This window comes from Melospiza georgiana, chromosome 21 (assembly GCF_028018845.1).
Source record: "Melospiza georgiana isolate bMelGeo1 chromosome 21, bMelGeo1.pri, whole genome shotgun sequence".
NCBI classification, from domain to species: Eukaryota; Metazoa; Chordata; class Aves; order Passeriformes; family Passerellidae; genus Melospiza; species Melospiza georgiana.
Window position 1 is genome coordinate 4,286,793 of NC_080450.1, and position 18,674 is coordinate 4,305,466.

Below are 18,674 nucleotides of genomic sequence, written 5' to 3' on the forward strand. Positions count from 1 at the left end.
GGCAGGGAGTGGCAGGACCCTGTGACTTCAGAGAAAGAGGGCACATAGGTAAGCAGATCAGCAGAGTCAGGCACCACAGGAAAGCAGCTGGCAGAGCAGTTTTGAGCACATCAAATCTAATAAAACAGAGCAAGGTGGCTGCAGAGGGTGCACAGGGTTCACCTGCCCAGACTCCAGACTGCCCTGTGCAGTGCACCTGCAGAGTGCAGGTGTTTTACACAGGTTTACTCAGCTCCCACCTTGGTGAGGCAGTCAAACAGACAAGCCAGTAAATTCACAAAAAAGTTCTTAAAAACAAACTTCTCCCTACAGAAAATACACCTGGAAGACCTGAAATAGATGCTTCAATTGTGAGGCCCTGGCACAGCCCAACAGTTCCCTCTCTGCAGTACAGACCAAGCACCAATGGAATTTGTTGGCACTTTATGCAGATCAGGTTAAGATTTTCTCTCCCTCTGCTTCAGTGCACAGGGCTTGTATCTCCAGCTCCATCAGCTGAGCCCTGGGACAGCAACTCCCAGCTGACATTATTCTCCAGCAGCTCAACAATATTTCCTCCAAAATTTCTTCTGAGTCTACCTTGAGCCTCTCAACCTCTCTACAGGGAGAGTACTCTTCCTGTAATACTCCACTTGTGAGCTGTAAACAAGAGATGCACCAGTGTTCCTTTGGTGGATGCTGCAAGCATCATTTGCATATCCCTTCCCTCCAAAAGCAATTAGTAGAAGAGGAAGCCTGCCAACATTTCAGATGTATGCTCTTTTGTTTCCCCTGTTTTGATGAGATCCATTTATAACCTGCAACTCATTTATCTAACTCACATTAACAGAAATTAGGGCAAGTCAAGCCAGGCACACTACTGAAGGATAAAGATAGGAATACTCATACAAGAAATAGATGGAACTTATCTAACAAGGCTCCTTGGCTGAGGGATTAGTGAGAAGCTCAACATATCACACTAACATTTATTCATAAAGTGTGCCACAGACATACTGTGTGTTGGTAAGTTTTTGGCAGATCCTACAATCCTACTGCTGCCTGCATCTCAACTGCAGTTACACCAAGTGAGTTTGGGAAGAAGCTCCTTGCAACACTTCCACCAAGATCAGAGACCTAGGAATTACACAGTCATTTGCAAAGGAGCTGGCTAATAGTGACAGATTTTCCTCATTCTAACACTTTCTGAAGGGAACTTTCAAATGTTTAGTGCTTTTTTGGTTTGTTTTCAAAGGTAATCTCCTGTTCTTCAGAGCAAGATTTCAGAGGCCTGATACACCTGATAACAACCCACCTGCTCCTTCAGCAAGCAGCAAAGTAAATCTCTCTATTGCCCAAAGTAAATAGCTCTATTGCCTCTTTTAACACAAAAGCATGAAGCTTCTCATGCTTTTTTTCTCCCCAACAGATTTACCAAAGCTGAGGAGGTCTCAGAGGATAAATCAAGGTCTATCAGAGCACAGCAGCTCTTGGTAGCTCCTGCCTGGCCTAGAAGGAGGGTACAGGAGGCACAATGCCTGGCCCACCCCCTTCACAAGAGCCTGACTGGCACAGCTGGGAAGAAAAACATTTCAAATACAGCATGGGAAAAAGCCAGTCACCACAAGGATGGGGCTTTGGAGAACTGGGAATGGCAAGCAGAGGAGACAAGCTTGATAAAGAGCTGATGGAAACTGTAATTGTCTTGATAAAGTCTCTGAGGTTGCTTGGGCAGATGGGAGAAGCCAAAACTCAGCTAGCTGAGAAATTCAGGAGGAGGGCAGGAATGAGGCAGCACAGGGAGCACCCGAGGAGGCCCAGGAGAGAGAAGAAAGGCTGCCTTAGCAACAAACAAAGCTCAAGAGGCACAAATCAAGATGACAGGCCAAAAATAGGGAAGACAAGGCAGAGGCTTACAAAGCAAGCCCAGCTGAGCTCTGTCTGGTAGTGACTGCATTAATTCAGTTCAAAGCAGGATTAAGCCAAATTAGGGTCTTTTCCCCCACAACCATCTTCAACCAGCACTCCCAGGTGCACACCTGGGAAGAGTCAAGTTAGGGTTACAGAGACACTGGTGTTAACAGCAAACTATGGCAACACACACACACATGCCAGGACACCCCGTGTTAAACACAATTTACTGTTACACAAGAAAGGTTATGGAAAATTAGAAACACAAAGAATTAACTCGCTACACGAAATTGCAAAGCAAATCAGCAGAGGCCACAACACCAGGCACACAACTAGATGTACAAAAGACTGCAGCAGTATTCCCCATACTGAACTGCTTTGCAGGAAGAAGTATTGTTTTAATTCCAGCATATAAAGCTTATGGCAGCAGAGAAGAATCTGTGTTTTGGGGGATGTTATTGCAGTGATCTATTCTGGAGAGACCCAATGCTTTCAGTTCAACACACAACATGCAAGTCCTGTGAGTGCTCACAGAACGTGCCAGAAGGAGCCAGGACTGAGACTAAGCCACTTAGAGGACCTGGACCTCCATCCCCCTTATGTCGTAAAGGGATGTTAAATTTGTAAATCCATCAGCCATCCTCAGCCTCCCCCAGGAGGGATTAGCCACACGGAGGCGCCTTGCTCCCTGGCACCACTCACTTGTCCCCGGGCAGGAAGAGGCCACCGAGCACGCTGTCCTTGTCCTCGCTGCGACACACGTCCGAGGCCTCGGAGCTCTGGGCGCTCTCGATGGCGCTGTCCATGTCAGACTCATGGTGCACCTCCTGCTGCGCCAGAGTCATCCCCTCCTCATCAGCAAACAGCTCCGGCTCGCTGGACGTGCTCTCGCTGTCCAGGTAGGCACAGTCCTGGATTTCAGTGCCCTGGCACAAGGAAAATGGGCAGTCAGTGCAGATCAACCCTGAAGGCAGTGCAGCACACACAGGAGAAGCAACAAGGCACTCTCTGGTACCCTGGTAGGCAAGAGCGACACTGAATAAAAGCCATGACACAAAAAGCTGACCTGCTTTACAAAGCCAGCTCCTGCAAGCCAATAAAGTAGCCTGTACCTTCCAGAGGGGCTCATGTACTGCCTCTGACTTCACAGGAGAGAAGGACACAACACCCAGTCAATTTTACCCTAATTCACTACATTAAATAACATGTAATAAAATGTTCTTGAAGTAATAAATATCCTCAAAGTTTTATAACGAAGTTAGGCATTTTTTGAGAGATGGTAATATATTAGTCACCAAGAGTTAGTCCTCTGATTAATATTACAGATTAAACAAAAGCAAATCAGATAAGTCCAACAGTTTACCCTGTCTTTGAGGATGGACAAAAAGTTGTCAGATGAAAAAAGAATTGGCAGGCGTTAAATTGTTTAGGGTAAGTCTGGTGATAATCAAAGATATATGAGAGCAGGAAAAAAAGGGCAAAATCATCTCATCCTGCTTCCTGGAGCCACACGTCTTGATTAAGCATCAACTAAAATAAGACATCATTCTCATTACTGCAGCTCCTTGCTCTTGCTGTTTGCCCTCTCCCTCCCCTTCCTGCCCCATGAATACTAAGAATAGCCAAGACAAGCTGGGTTCTATTTGCTTGTCCCTGAGGCACAAATAAAAATTCTTAATTGAAAAAATAAAGGCTAAGATTTTACTCTATCCTTTGATAAGCAGCCACACAATTCAGCTTTGACACAAATAACTCAGAGCTGCAGAGCAAGTCCTGACTCAGAGCTCTACTCCAAAGCTCATCTGGAAGCTCCACAGGCAGCCTGACCATTGAGCTACTGCTAGCAAGGGAAGCTTTCAGAGCTGAGTTCATTGGCACAAGGAATGGAGCATTTCACTCATGGATGTACCTCGTGTTTAGGCACAACTGTCCTCCCACCCAGGAACCCCAAGGCACTGGCACTACCACCAGCACTCCCTGCCCTGCTGGTGAGCACGTCTGACACTGGCCCAGTGGCACCACTCAGCTCCAAGCCCACCCCCTCAGCCTCTGGACACTCTTCTGCTGGAGCCAAGGAGGCTCAAATCCACTTTTGCAGAACAGTGGTGCTCTGTGCTGATGACACCAATTGTCTTTTCTACTTCAATAGGAAAAGAGTCAGGCAGCAGCTGCAGCTTTTCAAGATTTGCAGAAACTCCTGTTAGAAATGTAGGTCTTACCATCCACTTTTTTCCTGAAATACCAATTTATATAAGTCTGAAATCTCCTAGCATATGGAGGCTGAAGAAATTCCAAACAACCCCACCTGCTCAAATCTCATTAACTAATGAATACCCCAGCAGGGAAAAGGACAGCACTGCCTGCTGTGTTTGAAACTCCAGGTACACACTCAGAGCAGACACCTGGGTGCTTTTCTAGCTGAGCTTTCAACAAGCCTTCCAGACTAACAAGCAATGTCAGTGAAACAGCTGGCACTATTCAAAAAGCCTTCTCCCACTTTTCTGTGTCAGCTTTCTTGTGCCTGAAACTTTCCTGAGGTATTGCTTCAAGAGGTGTCCCAAAGATTTATCCTGGTCTATACCACGCAGTACTCACTGAAGCCACACTCCTCATGCAATCAGATTTACAGCTCTGAGCCCCAGCCCCTCATCCCCAGCCAGTCTGGGTCTGCCAGGTCAGACACCAGCCCTGGAACCTGCCCTGCTTAGCCCCGTGTTCTCCAGCACACCTGACCTGCACCCTCCCAAAGCCAGCAGGGACAACGCCACTGCTGCTCTCTGCAAATTACCTTGGGAGCTCCAAACAGCACAAGCAGTAAGTCCTTTTAGTAGGTGTTGAAAAAGCAAAGATTGCAAAGAGCAAGTACAATGTTTCACAAGTACTCAGAAGGGTGTATTTATCTTACATTTTCCCCAAGTTTCCTCCCCCACGCTGAGCCCCACAGGCACAGACATTATTTTCTTAGCAAGTTTAATGCAATAAAGCCTGACTGCAATTATGGAATTGCACCAGCTGTTAAAAGTCTGATCCAGGAGGGAAAGAGAGGGGCAAACAGTACACAGTGGATCCCTGAAGCTCCCAATAAGCATGTCATTTTCAGAGATCTTGGAGAAGTCTCTGCTTAAGCAAGTTTTTACAGCAGGAAAATCTCCCCGGTATTAAACAAATTAACACAAGAAAGTAAAGGTCAAGAAGATCACAAAGACTCCGTTTTTGCTCCCTGTAGGTAACACCACACATTTGCTTGTTCTAATAATAGCAGCTGAGGTGCTCTCTGAAGAGTCCATTAGCAATTAAACCTGCAGTCATCTCTATGGGCTGAGGGCTCACTTCTCCTCTCTGTCCCATTCTGGCAACCTTCTCAGCTTTACCTGTATGGGAGAGCTGATCTACACCTACAGCACACACTCACTGTCCCCAGCCTGCTCAGTGCCAGGGATTCTTTTCCAAAGTGTAATTCCTCTATTCCTGCACTCTAAAGCCTCCTGGGAAAGGAAAACAAAATTATATATATGTATGTATATGTATATATATATAAGAGAAAAAAAAAAGGAAGAATAAAAGAAATGAGTTTTTGGAGGCGATGGTCCATCAAAAGCCTCGACATCTGCTTTACAGCCTCTGAAATGCCTCACTGCCAGACATGGAACCCCTTCTGAGGCAGGTCCTCCCTTCTGCTGACCCCACCCTCGAGCAGTGGGAGCTCAGGGACTGATGGGGACTGGATAAATGGAGAACAGGCCCAGCCCAGCTCCTTCGAGGAGCTCCCCTCAGAGGGAGAGTGGATGCCACATCCCAGGTTACCACGGCCTCTCTTCACACACCTGGCCCGACCCCAGTGCCCGATGCAAACAAAGTGGATGTTCAGGAAGCACATCTCAGCTGCTCGCTGAGCACCTGGCAGCAAAATCACTCACTGAAGACCTCAGCCCTTCCAAAGCCAGCAGCACCACGAATGACCCTGCCAGGAGCAGGGCTCAGCTCCAATAGCTGTCAGTTCTCTCTTTTAGGTGCTCAAGGTCCACCTCCAATGGGTGCTATCACAATTCCAGGCGATGCACAGCAGCCCACCGTGCTCCAGTCTGCTCCCTGTGGGCAGAACCACAGGCTGTACCACCGAGCTTTGAGAGCTCAGGGGTGTGGAATCCCTGCCCCCTGGAAATACAACACTCCTGGCACATGGGGACCCCTCGTGCAGATCCTGTAAAGCACAGAAACAGGTAACACCACTCTGTGTCCCTTCAGCTCCCTGGGTGAAACCAGCCTGCAGTGCAACTGTCACAGTCACACACTGAATTAAAACTTTTCCTTCTGCAGCATAATCAGTAGGAGAACACAGACAAAGCATCTTTAAAACAACTTACACAGGTTTAAGTAAGCTATTACAAGACAACAGAATCAGGCCTTGTTGCTGGTAAACAAATACAGGCATCCACACCTTACTGAGTAAAGCTGTGAGTTATGTGAAGCTGTAATTGTTCAGTGATCATGGTTTCTCACAGAACTATACTTCCAATGATGACACCTAGCACAAGCTGCTAACAAACCACACCTAAGGAAATTAAAGTGAAAAAAAGGGCTGATTGCACACATTAGCCTCTCAGATTATTCCTTCATAGTTTAGATATCTAGAGTATTTCATGTACCAAATTAGAGGATGGCAAGAACAAGTGTTATTCAGGTAGCTTCAAGAGAGCTAACTTGAGATTAAGGAGAGTTTAAGAAGTTTAAAGATGAATAGACACTTCTAGCCTGAGTCATTTGTTTCCAGTGCACATGCCATTAGCAGAAACCAGCCAAGAGAATGAGGTTCTGACGACTTGAATATGAATCACCGGCTGTCATTCTCCTAGGCAGCTCCCTTCTTTGTTGGCTGAGTCAAAAGAGATAAAGCTGCTGCTTATGATCTTGGAAGATTCTCATAAAAAGAAAACCCAACCCCGAAAGTTAAAACACCACCAAGACAACATAGCTGCGGGTATCTTTAAAGCCCTAAGTGGTTTGCACTTTATCCAATCGGATGCTCAGGATAACTCCAAGTGCTTCACAGGCAGCCGGCCAGACGCTTGTACGGCAACTGTTGAATATTCAGCAACAGTTTGCTCTATAGGAGCACCTGCTGCCCACAGATCCCAGGCCACTTCACAGAAACTAATGAATTCCCTTCCTCGAAAGAGGCTTTGTGTGGCTGCATTGAAGGCAGATGAGTAAGCCCAGCCTGCCTTTGCAAGAGCCACCCCAAACAGAAGCAGGAGCCAGAAGACAGCGATTCCCATGGATTCCTTCTGATCGTCGTGGGGCAGGAAAGCAGTGTCAGCATTAGGTGGGTATGGGAATACAGCTCTGCCTTGCCCTGCAGTGACCTGACTGGGCTTTCCCAGGTTGGAAGCAATCTCCAAAATAGGCATACAAAGCAGCTGAAAGCTAGAAACTTGGCTGACAGGCTACATGACATGCCTACATCAATACATTCATGCTGAAGAGCAAGCCTCGTTAAAATTCACTCCCATCACAGCCAAATCACCAGCACCCCTGACATTTAGACAGCCTCACAGTATGCCAGAGGAGACAGGGAAGAAAAGAGGATCCGAGTATCCCACCACTCTGCAATCTGATTAGGAAGAGCTGGACCCATCACACACGACCAGAAACAAGAAATGCCACATGCAGATGGGCCATGGCCCTCCTTCACCAGGATCATGCCTCTGACAGGCTGAATCTGCTGTGGGATACAAGCCTGAGCCCCTGCACCTTCCCCAGCCACTTTCTTCCCAACAAAAGCACAGGAAAAGTCACCTCACCACAACTGGAAGAGGTGCCATGTGGAGGTGTGCCAGGCTTGGTTTCAGATGAAAGTTACTTACTGTTGCACTCCATCATAAGAGAAAATCCATGCTCTCTCATCTTTATTTAAGCAGCCACTGCATTGGAAGGCAAGTATTCTCTTAATTACTGACTGACAAAGAAGGGTGTGAAGCATTTCTCCCTGATGTGTTGTAGAAACAGCCACTCCTCTACAAACATTTGCATGTTTACACCAAGAGGGCTACACTTTTTAAAGCACAGGTTTTCCCCAGCGTGTTTCCTTTCCTTTTCAGTTGTCAGGCAGAGGTGGGGAGGTGCTGATCTGCCCTTTGATCTGATGGGAACAGTAGAGACAGAAGAGGAAAATGTAGGAGCACTAAGGGAGGCCACCCGTGTGTCTCCGCGTCCATGACGTGAGTGAGCTCTCACCCACGGCTGGCTCCCTGCTGCCACATCTGGCTCTCGCCCACATCTGGCTCTCGCCCACATCTGGCTCTCTCTCTCCCAGGCTGCTGTGCCTGTGCACAGGGGAGGGCAGGCTGCTCACAGGTAGGCTGATGGGGAGGGAGGAAGTCACACAAACCACTTCCATCTCCTGCTGCAGAACACAGAACACCCAGTCTCCCCATATAACTGGGAATATAAAATCTCTCCGAGTTCAAGATCAGCGTGCAGAGCACCAATATCCTACTAAGCTGTTCAAATATGAAGTTATTCAGGGCCAAAAGTTAGTTTGGTCAACACAACAGCTTCCTGTGATTGTTTACTTACTCAAATCTAATATTTGAAGCTCTGCTTAAGGCAAAGCTTCACACATTGTGGTGAGTATTGGAAGGAACTTCTAGGGGCAAGATTATTGCTAAAATCCAGATCTTGGACTGAGTGCTGGACAGCATCCTGGAAAGGCAGTGAAGAGTCCCCAGAGAGAGGGCAAGCCCATGCTGCAGTGCACTGCCAGCCTCCCTCCCCTGCAGGATAACCTCTGTGTCTCCTACAATTGTGCAATTCAAGGACAGCAGGTTCTGCCTGGAAGACCAAGCTTCAGCTTCTGTGCTGCTCCTGCTGAACCACCCGAGGAGAGGGCACAGAGGTTCTGAAAGGCTGCTCTGTGCCCTGGCTGGGAAGTTCAAAGTGACATCGTGCCTCTTCCAAGCAGAGGAGAAAGGCCATGTGCAGCCAGGAGAAGGAGTCAGGAGTGTTTACACTCTGCTGTCACTTTAATTGGCCATAATGGAGATGCCAGACTTCATCATATGCAGGGTCCAGAACCAAGCACTCCTTTTCACAGGTCATTGTTTATGCTCTGGAAGTTTTAGCATTAAAAGGCTTTAGCAGACTGCTAATTTGATCCCCTGAACAAAGTAAAAAAAATAAAAAGCTCTTCCTTTTACTTTGAAGTTGTGTCCCATCACTCCCTGGGCTGCTCCCCACTACTGGACTATCACACGCTCATCAGCCATCACTGGAGGGTCATCAAAGCAAGGAGAATCCCTTTGCAGATGAAAAAACATCCTCATTTGCAGCGTTAGGAATTAGAGTGCATTACCTTCAGCATGAACGGGGCCAGCACATCAACCGGAATTCAGATCTAAACCCACCGCATCGTTTGGCACTTTGTTCCATCACTGCCTAAGGCACTTTTACCTCTGAACTGCAACAGTTTCCTCTTCTTTCACATATCTAGAAAAGGTGTGAAGTGGCAACAAGCTGACACACCACAAACACGACACAGGAAACTTCCAAGTTTCCACTGCCCACTCCAGTAAGAGCAGAAACGAGATCTAACTATCTGAAAAGTCTCTGGTAACATTTCTAGAGTGAAATGCTCGTGAGTGTGCAAGCTGCCAGAGCTCCTCAGAGAGGTAACACGGCCCTTCCCACAGAGTGAACTGCTGGGACAGCCCACAGCGGGTACTCCCTGCCACCCCTCCTCCTGGACAGGGCACCCTGCTCAGCTGTATGTAAAATGAACTGTGGGCAGCGCAGCATCACCTTCCTGCTGCGTGTGGGAGTGCTGCAGACATTGGTTTATAAAAGCTGGTGTACAACTTAAAAAAAAACCAACTCATATTTGCCTAAAAAGATCTGCAGAGCAGATAATACATGTGACATAATGAACCCTCTTGAGAAGCCTTTGCCTTGAGATGAGACGATCTCATTCTATTTTTAAAGTCAGAGCGGCAGTATCAGGGAGGGAGGACAGAAAATGTCAAACTCTCAGCAGGGTTTGCTGCCTGGCTCTGTGGCTCAGCCCCTGCTGAACCTGCCAGCAGGGCACGAGGGCAGCTCTGGCACACCGGGGGCAGCAATTCACCATTCCTCTGGCAGCAACACCGTGCCCTGGCCAGATGTCACAGCATTGCTCGCACAGCAAACACAGAGCTGCAGCTCACGGTCAAAGGCACCCCCAAAGACCCCCCAGTACAGACCAGTCAGACCCAAGGGTCACAGGAATGGTCAGGTTATGTTACTTTGAAGCAATGGTACCAGAGAACACAACACCTATGCTGACAAAGAGCTGGAGGCTGCTTTCAAAAACATGCCCGCATGCCTGAGGCACAGCTCAGCTCTCACTGCTCAGCTCACACCCCCAGTTAACCAGCTCCGAGTTACAAGATGCTCTTGGCCAGTGGTGGCGGCTGCTCGGGGACAGCTGAGCTCACACCCAACGCGTTTTCCTTAAGCAGCCTCAAGGTCACCCTGCGGGGCCTCGATAAATGACAAACCCCTTGCATCACACCTGCCCGCGGGCGCTGCAGGCACACGGGCAAGAGCTCCCTGAGCTGCCTTCGTGCTGCGCCGGCCCCTGGGTGAGGAGGAAGAGGAGGAGGAGGAAGCACCTCCTGGCACCTCCACAGCACCATTAGGCACAAACAGCGTGAAGAACAGGGAGAAGCTGTCCCAGGCAGGAACAGTTCTGCTTGTGTCTAAGCTAATTATTCACAGGAACACTGGTCAAACTCCCTTCCCCCGAGGAATTTGGAAACTATAATTTTTGCATTTATTTTCTATACTACTGCAGGTCTGGTCTGCAGCAAACACAAGGAAATGAAGCCATTTAAACAAAAACAATGAAAAAAAAAAAATATTTTTGTCCCACAACTCATACTTGTGTGTTGCCACCCAGCCGGGTTAGATTACACTGCAGCCTCCAGCAGGGAGGGATGCTCGGGGACTGGGAGCAATTTCAGACCCCAAGAGGTAGAGAAACATCTCGAGTTTCTCCACCACAGTAAGAAGTCCAGCCATGCCTGATGAGGAGCAGTTTATGTTGGCAAGCAGAGGGAAAGCATTAAGGATGTGGCTTTGCTGTAGTTTATACAGAAACACTTCCCAGAGCTCATTGGTCACTCTGAATGTAGACGAGCCTAAAAGGTAATTTACTTCATGTTTAAGAAATACTGAAGTAGCTCTGAAGAGCTCCTCATTAGGAGAAGAAAGAGCTGCCTGACTTTGGCTGCTCTTCAGCTGGTGGCTGGGCAAACCACAGGTTAAGGCATTTCTGCTGCAGGAATAACTGGAATTGCAGCCTTTACCCAGCAAAGATTGCAAGTGCTGAATTAAAAAAAAAAATGATTCTCTCTATGTATTTATAAAAGACATTTTATTTATTTTTAAACAAAGTCTCTCACATACCTGCCCTTTTTTCAGTGAAAAAGTGCTTGTTTTCCAGGGTATTTCCCCTTTTTTTTTTCAGTTTCTACAGTGAAGTTAAAGCACTTCATCGCAGAAGGGCTGCCACACACATCATTGAGCTGCACACATGTAAAGCACAAACTAAGAACCCACTGATCATAGACCCTGGCTTGGTCAATAAGCTGGTTTTTTTTTTTATTTACCCAGTAAATACACATAGGCAGGAGATACCTTTGAACCTGCACAGACACAGCAGATGGGAACCAAGAAGAAATCCTTTATAAGATTAGGCTGCACACTGAAAACACAATTCAAAGCAGAGTCATATGCAGAGACCCCCTACTACTAACAGCAGTATTGAGTATTGGCTGCCACACAGTGCCCAAAGCACTGCTCTGTGCTGTCAGGAAGCACTTACAGAGCCTGTCCTGTGTTTGGTGCAGCAATCAACCTAAATGACTGGAGAAAGTACAAAAGGAGTGACATTATTATGCTGCATTTCAGAATTTTAAGGGTCAGCTACATAAACATGGTGAACATTTGAAGATATTAATATTTGGATAATGGTTAATTCAGAAACAACCTATGATTAGTTTAATAACCTAGTTATTAAATATTTAATAAATTCATAAACTATTAAAATTAATAAACTATTTATAGTTTATTAATAGTTGTTATCGTTTTATAAATTTATAAAATTAATAAACTATTAAATAGTTTAACTTAAAGTGTTTCACTAGGACACTATTTTAAATAAAAAGTTAAGATCAAGCTATGCTTGACAAATGTAGCAGTACTGGTTAATCAATAACTGGAGCAAAGCATTTCCATTACCCCTGCTATTCTGGCATGGGAAGTGTTTTGTTTTGCACATGGCAAAGATTCCCCAACTACCCTGGTGGTAAGAGCCCTGTCAGGATAACCACAGCTGAGAAACATCTGCACATCAGGTGGCTTCTGGGAGACTTGCTGCTGTGTGCAGTAATTCTTCAAATAACAAACTTAAAAGAAACCCATTACAAATGGTTTTGAAACTGCTTGGAGGCTGCCACATCTTGTGTAGGGTTCAGCTCACACTCCCCTCAGTTTGGGCAAGCAAACAGCCAACAGAAATTCCACCCTCCTTCTGTGCCCACTTGTAAGAATATTCCACACTACTGCACATATTTGGTGGTGACACCAAGTCATTCCCCACCTCCCCCAAAAATTGGAGGGATCACAGGCAGAAAAATAACTTTTGTTGGGAAAGGGCAATCCAGTCCCATCACTGGAGCAATCCCCCCATTCACATGCAATTTGAATGGAATAAAACTATTGTCAACAGAAGTAGTTATGATAACATAGCAAAAGGGATCAAAATAATCACAAATTATACTGGTATATAGGTAATAATATAATATACTGGATACAGGTACCACTGAGTTCACATTTAGGGAGTCTATTCTGAACGCATTTCAGAAGTTTTCTCCCATCTGTGCCTCCTCCTTACCCACAGTAGATAAATCAGCCGAATACCATGAGAATAAATAATTCTCTCTGGCCCCAAAGCCACCAACCTTAAAAATCTGCCACAAGCAATGAAAATATTGCTACTACCAAAGCTGCAACAATAAAATTCCACCTCAAAATCAGCACAGCACCCAGCAATGAGGGCGCCTGCCTGCCCTGGGATCTCTAACGACACGTCACTTCTGCCTAACAGAAAAGCACAATTGCCCTTCTCCATTTCAGGGACACGACGAACTCCAGGCCAGGAACTGCTCACATCTACAAGATCTCTGCTCTGAGCTGCTTTCAAACGCTGCCAAACACATCTCACACGGCCATGGGGGGCAGAACCGCCTCACCCACCGCACCAGGGCACGGCCGGTCCCACACCGGGGCCACAACAGGCAGCATCTGTAGCTCCAGCACAGGCTGTCGTGACAGCCACACACCAACCACAAATCATATTTTTGTGCCTATGTCACTAGCATCCCGGAGCCAGCAAATGCATTCAGAACCACATTTGGGTATTAAAAACATTCAACAATAAGTAATGGCAATCCAAGCACATTGCCAGCGCCACGGAAGATAATTACAGAGCAAGCCCCCTGCTTGCATTCATCCTTAAAAAGTACTCGGTTTTCCTCCTCTTCCCCTTTTAAAGGTTTAAATCCCAGGTATTGGGTACCTCCAGGTTTCAGAGCTGGGAGCTGTAAGAGGCTCAGCTATGAGGGAGACATCTGCCTCTTCCCCTACACCCCCATTTCACCCCACACAGCTGCTGACAGACACAGACGCTTTTAGATTTTCCCGTGTAGCAACATCCCCAGGACCCGCTCACTTCCATAGCGAGCCCAACCTTCCAGCACACACAACTCCGGAGCGAAAATCCCCTCCTTCGGCAAACAGGAAAAAACCCCAGCAGGTTTCGCTCCACCTGCAATTTCATGCATTTCACGAAAACGCCGATACCGCACCAAAAACCCCAGCGATGCTTTCCCCCCTCGCTTGTGGATCCCCACAGGAGCAGAGCGGCCTCACGGATCCCCCTTCCCTCACGGATCCCCCTTCCCTCACGCCGCAGCCCCGGCGCGGGTTCCCCGCAGGGACAGAGCGAGAGCCCGCGCCGGAGCTGCGGCTGGAAAACCCCCAGAACCCCGGCGCAAACTTCCTCCTCACCCCGCAGGAGCCACGGCCGCTTCCCGCCTTCTCCTCCTCCTCCTCCTGCCGGGCTGCCCGTACCTGGCTCGGCGCCGGGAGGTCGCCGCCGTCCCCACGCCCCGTCCCCGCCCGCAGAGAGGGCGGGCGGCACTCGGAGCCTCCCCGCCCCGCCGTTGCCGGGCGACGCGGAGGGGCCGGGCCGGGCCTCGGGGACCCGGGAGCGCCGCCGCCACCGCGGCTCCGGCCGTGGGCGGGCGGGCAGCGGCGGGAAGGGCCCCGCCACACGGACGGTGCTGCGCTCCGGTGGGTGTGAGTGACGCGCGCCCGGCCCCGCTCCTGGGTTCAGTCGTAGTCACTCGGTTTTGCTCAAAAATAATGCGGTATTGCTCAAAATGATCTGTAATTAAAATTATGCGCAATTGCTGGTGAGAGGGGAAGATGCGGAGGGTTCCTGAGGAATGAAATGTGGCTTAAAACCCGATTAGAACCCGATTAATTCTCTCTATATTATATAATGATATATTATATAACTTTGTATAACATATATAATAAAATTGATGTAATTACATGTTTATTATTTCTATATTTACATATTTATATGTAATTTATATGTTTTTATATAATTATATGTGTGTGCAAATGGCACAGCTTGCCCAGAGAAGCTGTGGATGCCCCATCCACAAGTGTTCAAGGCCAGGGTGGACAGAGCCTCCCCAGCCCAGCGTTATTGACAATCTTCCTGCAGGTGGTGAGTGTGCAGGAACACATCTGAGGTGGAACAGAAGAATTTTTACAGACTGATTTTGGGTTTCTGACACTTCATACGTGAAGGGGTTGCAGTAGCAGACGCTGAGGGCTGTCAGCTCCCCAGGCAGGGACCATCTTTGGGGACATCAGGGTTCACAGGGGACAGCCTCACCTGCCCCATGTACCCCCATTCCTACAACAGAGTCACAGCTGAGCACATGTACGGCCTCCCTGCGATGGGGACAGCTAAAGCACCCTCAGTGTGCTCAAAGCAAAGCAGATCCTGTTAGGAAGTGATGTCTGTTTTGTCCTTGATTTTAATCCCTTTAGTTACAAGATAATGAGAAGCAAAACAAAAAGGCTGAGAACAATCACACTGACTTTGTTATTTTATATTCACTTTACTTCTTGGAAGTTGTGTAACTTCCTTTCCTTTTTCGCAACACCTCGTAAGAGCTGTTTACTGTGCTGTCCGCGCTAATAAAGGAAGAAAAAAGAAAAAAGAAAAGAAAAGAAAAGAAAAGAAAAGAAAAGAAAAGAAAAGAAAAGAAAAGAAAAGAAAAGAAAAGAAAAGAAAAGAAAAGAAAAGAAAAGAAAAGAAAAGAAAAGATCTGTTTCCATGGCTTTGCAGCATTAGACTACAAGGCAGAAAGGGGAATACAAAAAAAAACATTTTTCCATAAAATTTCTATCTGGGAGCCAAACCCTGCCCTTATTGACTGTCACAGTTGTCGCTGCTATGTCACACAGACGGAAACACCATCCTGCAGATTCAGCCAGCAAACAAACACCTCCCTCCCAACTGTAATGGCACTGAAAGTCTCAGAAAAGGAAAATAAAAGAATCCCCAGCCACTACTCTGCCATTTGACCTGGCCATATTCCAAAGCCTGTCTTTAATGTCACCTCCAGGTATTTCAGAAGGGGCAAAGCTCTTTGGGGTGTACTTCTGAAACAGTGCTTGTACATGGAGTTACAAAGATGCTGTAAGTGTAAATCACTGAAAGATCACTTAAGTACTTTATACTTCTAAAATATTTTGGACTTTATTGTGTCCAAAGACATTTTCCAGAGAGGTCCAAACGTTACTTGAAGCAAGGGATAAGGAAATTGTCAGAAAACAGAGCAAAGCAGGCAGACACAAACCCATCTACCAGTGTAACATCTCATGGCCCATGTATTCCCTGAACCTGCCCTCATTTTCATCACAGCCAGTGACTCCAAGTGTAAAACACTGCTGTTCAAAAAGGAAAAGAGAAAGAAATTAATCAGCCCTAATTCTTATATATATATGCAATGCTTAAAGCAATTCACTGAACCTGACCCTTTTTGCAGTTCATTGAAAGAAAATGAAAAGAATTCCATCTCTGCTGAGCACAGAAGTTTTGGAAGGGCAGGGGATGCCTGAGGTTTAGTGAGACAAAGTGTTACAGCAACAGATGAAAGCCAAGTGCAGCTTCAGCCGGCACAGACTGCCGTCCCCACGTGTGCCAGGAGGGCACGGGGACTCGGGGGGCACGGGGACTCGGGCAGGTCCCTGCACACGGGGACCCTGCAGACCTTGGGCTCCCTGAGGGGCAGAGGGACCCCAGACCCTTCCTGTTCAGGGGCTCTCCTGGGGAGCTGAGAAGCTGATCATGAATGGTGCAACAGGAATCAAAACCTCTCCCCAGCATCCTCCTATTCATTGATCTGAATGAATGGGCAAAGCAATTTCTGCAAGACAGATTTAGGGACAGACAACTTCACTGCTTTTTACATAGGACACTTCTAAAATCTGCTTTTCCTTTCAGTATTCAGTTTGAGAGAGAGAGTTGTACATCAAGGGCTCACTGCAGAATAAACAACAATCACACATGAAATTATTACCTGCATGGTACATTTTGTAATTGTTTCCTGAAAAATGCAAGTCAGAAGTGTTTGTATTATTACACAGATCAGGCACTACTATGGACATTATGAAACCTGACAATTACAGAACCATTACCCAACACAGATCTACTTTCAACAGCTTGTGATGAGAAAAACATAAAATAAGCATTAAACAGATAAAGCAGCAATAGTTAAAATGAATATTGTAACAGAAATGTTAAGAACATATGCACAGCTGTGTGGTACACCTGCTGAACACCCTACTCAGTTTGCTACCCAGGGCTTTGATATTTATTGCACAGTAATAATTGAGAAGGCACAAATCTCTCATTGATAGATGCATTTCTCATAATGTATGGACTTTAGACAATCAATCCTCATTAAGGAGTGACTGTATAAAATCTTTATCAAGTAATAACCCTAGCTATAATGCAGGTTCATTTCTCACTTCATTAAAGCTAAGCCTGATTAAGTAGAGATTGTTATAAGCTCCTTTGATCTCCATTGAGACAAAAACCTTATTTTTACACATTTCATGGTAAAGTGATAATTTTCTGTTTAATATGATTTAAGATTTGTTTCCTACAAAGGGAAAAGCAGAGCACGCTGTCATGGCTGAGGTTGGGCAGGTGACCATCACTGGCTTCTCGTGAAGGAATGAGGATTAATTTTGGCAGTGACACGGGCCTTTAGGTGCTCCATGCCTAAGAGCAGCAGGGGTGCAGGGAAGGGTGTCTGCACGTCTGCTGGGACAGCAGCTTCCGCTCGGTGCAGCTGCAGCTCAACTGAGTCAGCGCCGCGGAAGGAGAGCTCGCGTGATGCATTTCTCCCATCTGAGACTGGAGCCTATTCTCCTGTCATGATTTCAGGCAGCTGAGGAATTTGTGCAGGTTAGTGACTGCTCAGATGACCACAGACACTGAAATATGCTCCAAGCTTTGTGTGTGGTGTCACGAGCAGGCTCTGCACACTGAGACCCTCCTGAGCACAGGATTTGTGCCCTCATCAGCAGCAGACCTGCTGCCTTTTGAGGAAAGTCCTTCAATGCCTACACTCTGCCATAACTGCTGCACCCAGGGCGTCCCTTCACATTCAGGTTCCACCTTAATTCATCTTTTTTCCTAAGTCCCACCCTCCATATGCCACTTGTATTAAGGGTACCTGCAAAGTACTTGTGCTGAGTCCTGGCCAGGGTCTGAGCACAGTGACAAGTAGCTGTCAATGGAGAGTAAATTTTATCCTCATTACCACAGGAAAGGAAAGAGATCGGCAAAAGGATGCTTGGCACAGCCAGATCCCACAGATCTCCCAAACCAACACTATGCATCCTGAAAATGGGGCTTGCAGAAGCAGGCCAGAGAAAATCTGAGGAAAGTATTAATTATTTTGGTGATTAGAAGAAGATTGCTGAATATATCACTGAGAGCCTAAATCAAAACTACTGCTGTCCCCTTCCCTTTGCAGGTGGTGAGGCATGGCAGGGAGTTGGAATGAGATGATATTTAAGGTCCCTTCCACCCCAAACCATTCTATGATTCCCTGATTCTATGATTTCCCAGAGTGCCTGGTGAAACCAGGGGCTCCTGGCCAGGAAACACCGAGCAGGGCACATCACTGAAAGGGCTGATGGCAGGGAAACCTGCTGATCTGGTACAAAGCACTGCAGTTCCTCTGGAGCAGTTCTGAACAAAGGCTGGCACCTCCTCTGCTGTTCCAGAGGCAGAATCCTTCCTCTGCATCTCACTAAGGCATCGCTCACAGGCGAGTCACCCTAATGACAAGAAACTGGAGCTGAAATGTGAAGAACAGAGACTAATTAATAATGAAGGTAATGAGATCACCAGAATATATATACACCAAACCTGCATCTTAATTATCTCATGAAAACTGGCAACTCCAATCATGTTTCAAAAGCCTTTAATCATGCTCTCTCTGATGAATATTGGTGGCTATTTTACAGAGACTTATGTAAAAATACCTTTTGTGTAGGTTTTTCCCCTACAATAAGAGCTGGCCAAGTTACTACTGTGTGTAACTGCTCTGCTCCAAAATGAGATATCTCAGACTTGCAATTACAGCTGG

General features: G+C 46.9%; 1 protein-coding gene across 5 annotated transcripts in view; it reads right to left on the minus strand.

The window, feature by feature from the left end:
- The window catches only part of RAB11FIP4 (RAB11 family interacting protein 4), a 109,911-nt gene that overhangs the window by 11,045 nt on the left and 80,192 nt on the right, over positions 1 to 18,674 (minus strand). For 3 of the 5 annotated variants that reach the window (XM_058038564.1, XM_058038563.1, XM_058038567.1), the window contains one exon: positions 2,590 to 2,813. In XM_058038564.1, coding sequence (XP_057894547.1) covers positions 2,590 to 2,813 — 224 coding nt within the window. Of the gene's footprint in view, positions 1 to 2,589; positions 2,814 to 13,992; positions 14,112 to 18,674 lie in introns of those variants that run through there. The other 2 variants (XM_058038568.1, XM_058038565.1) reach the window with 2 other exon arrangements.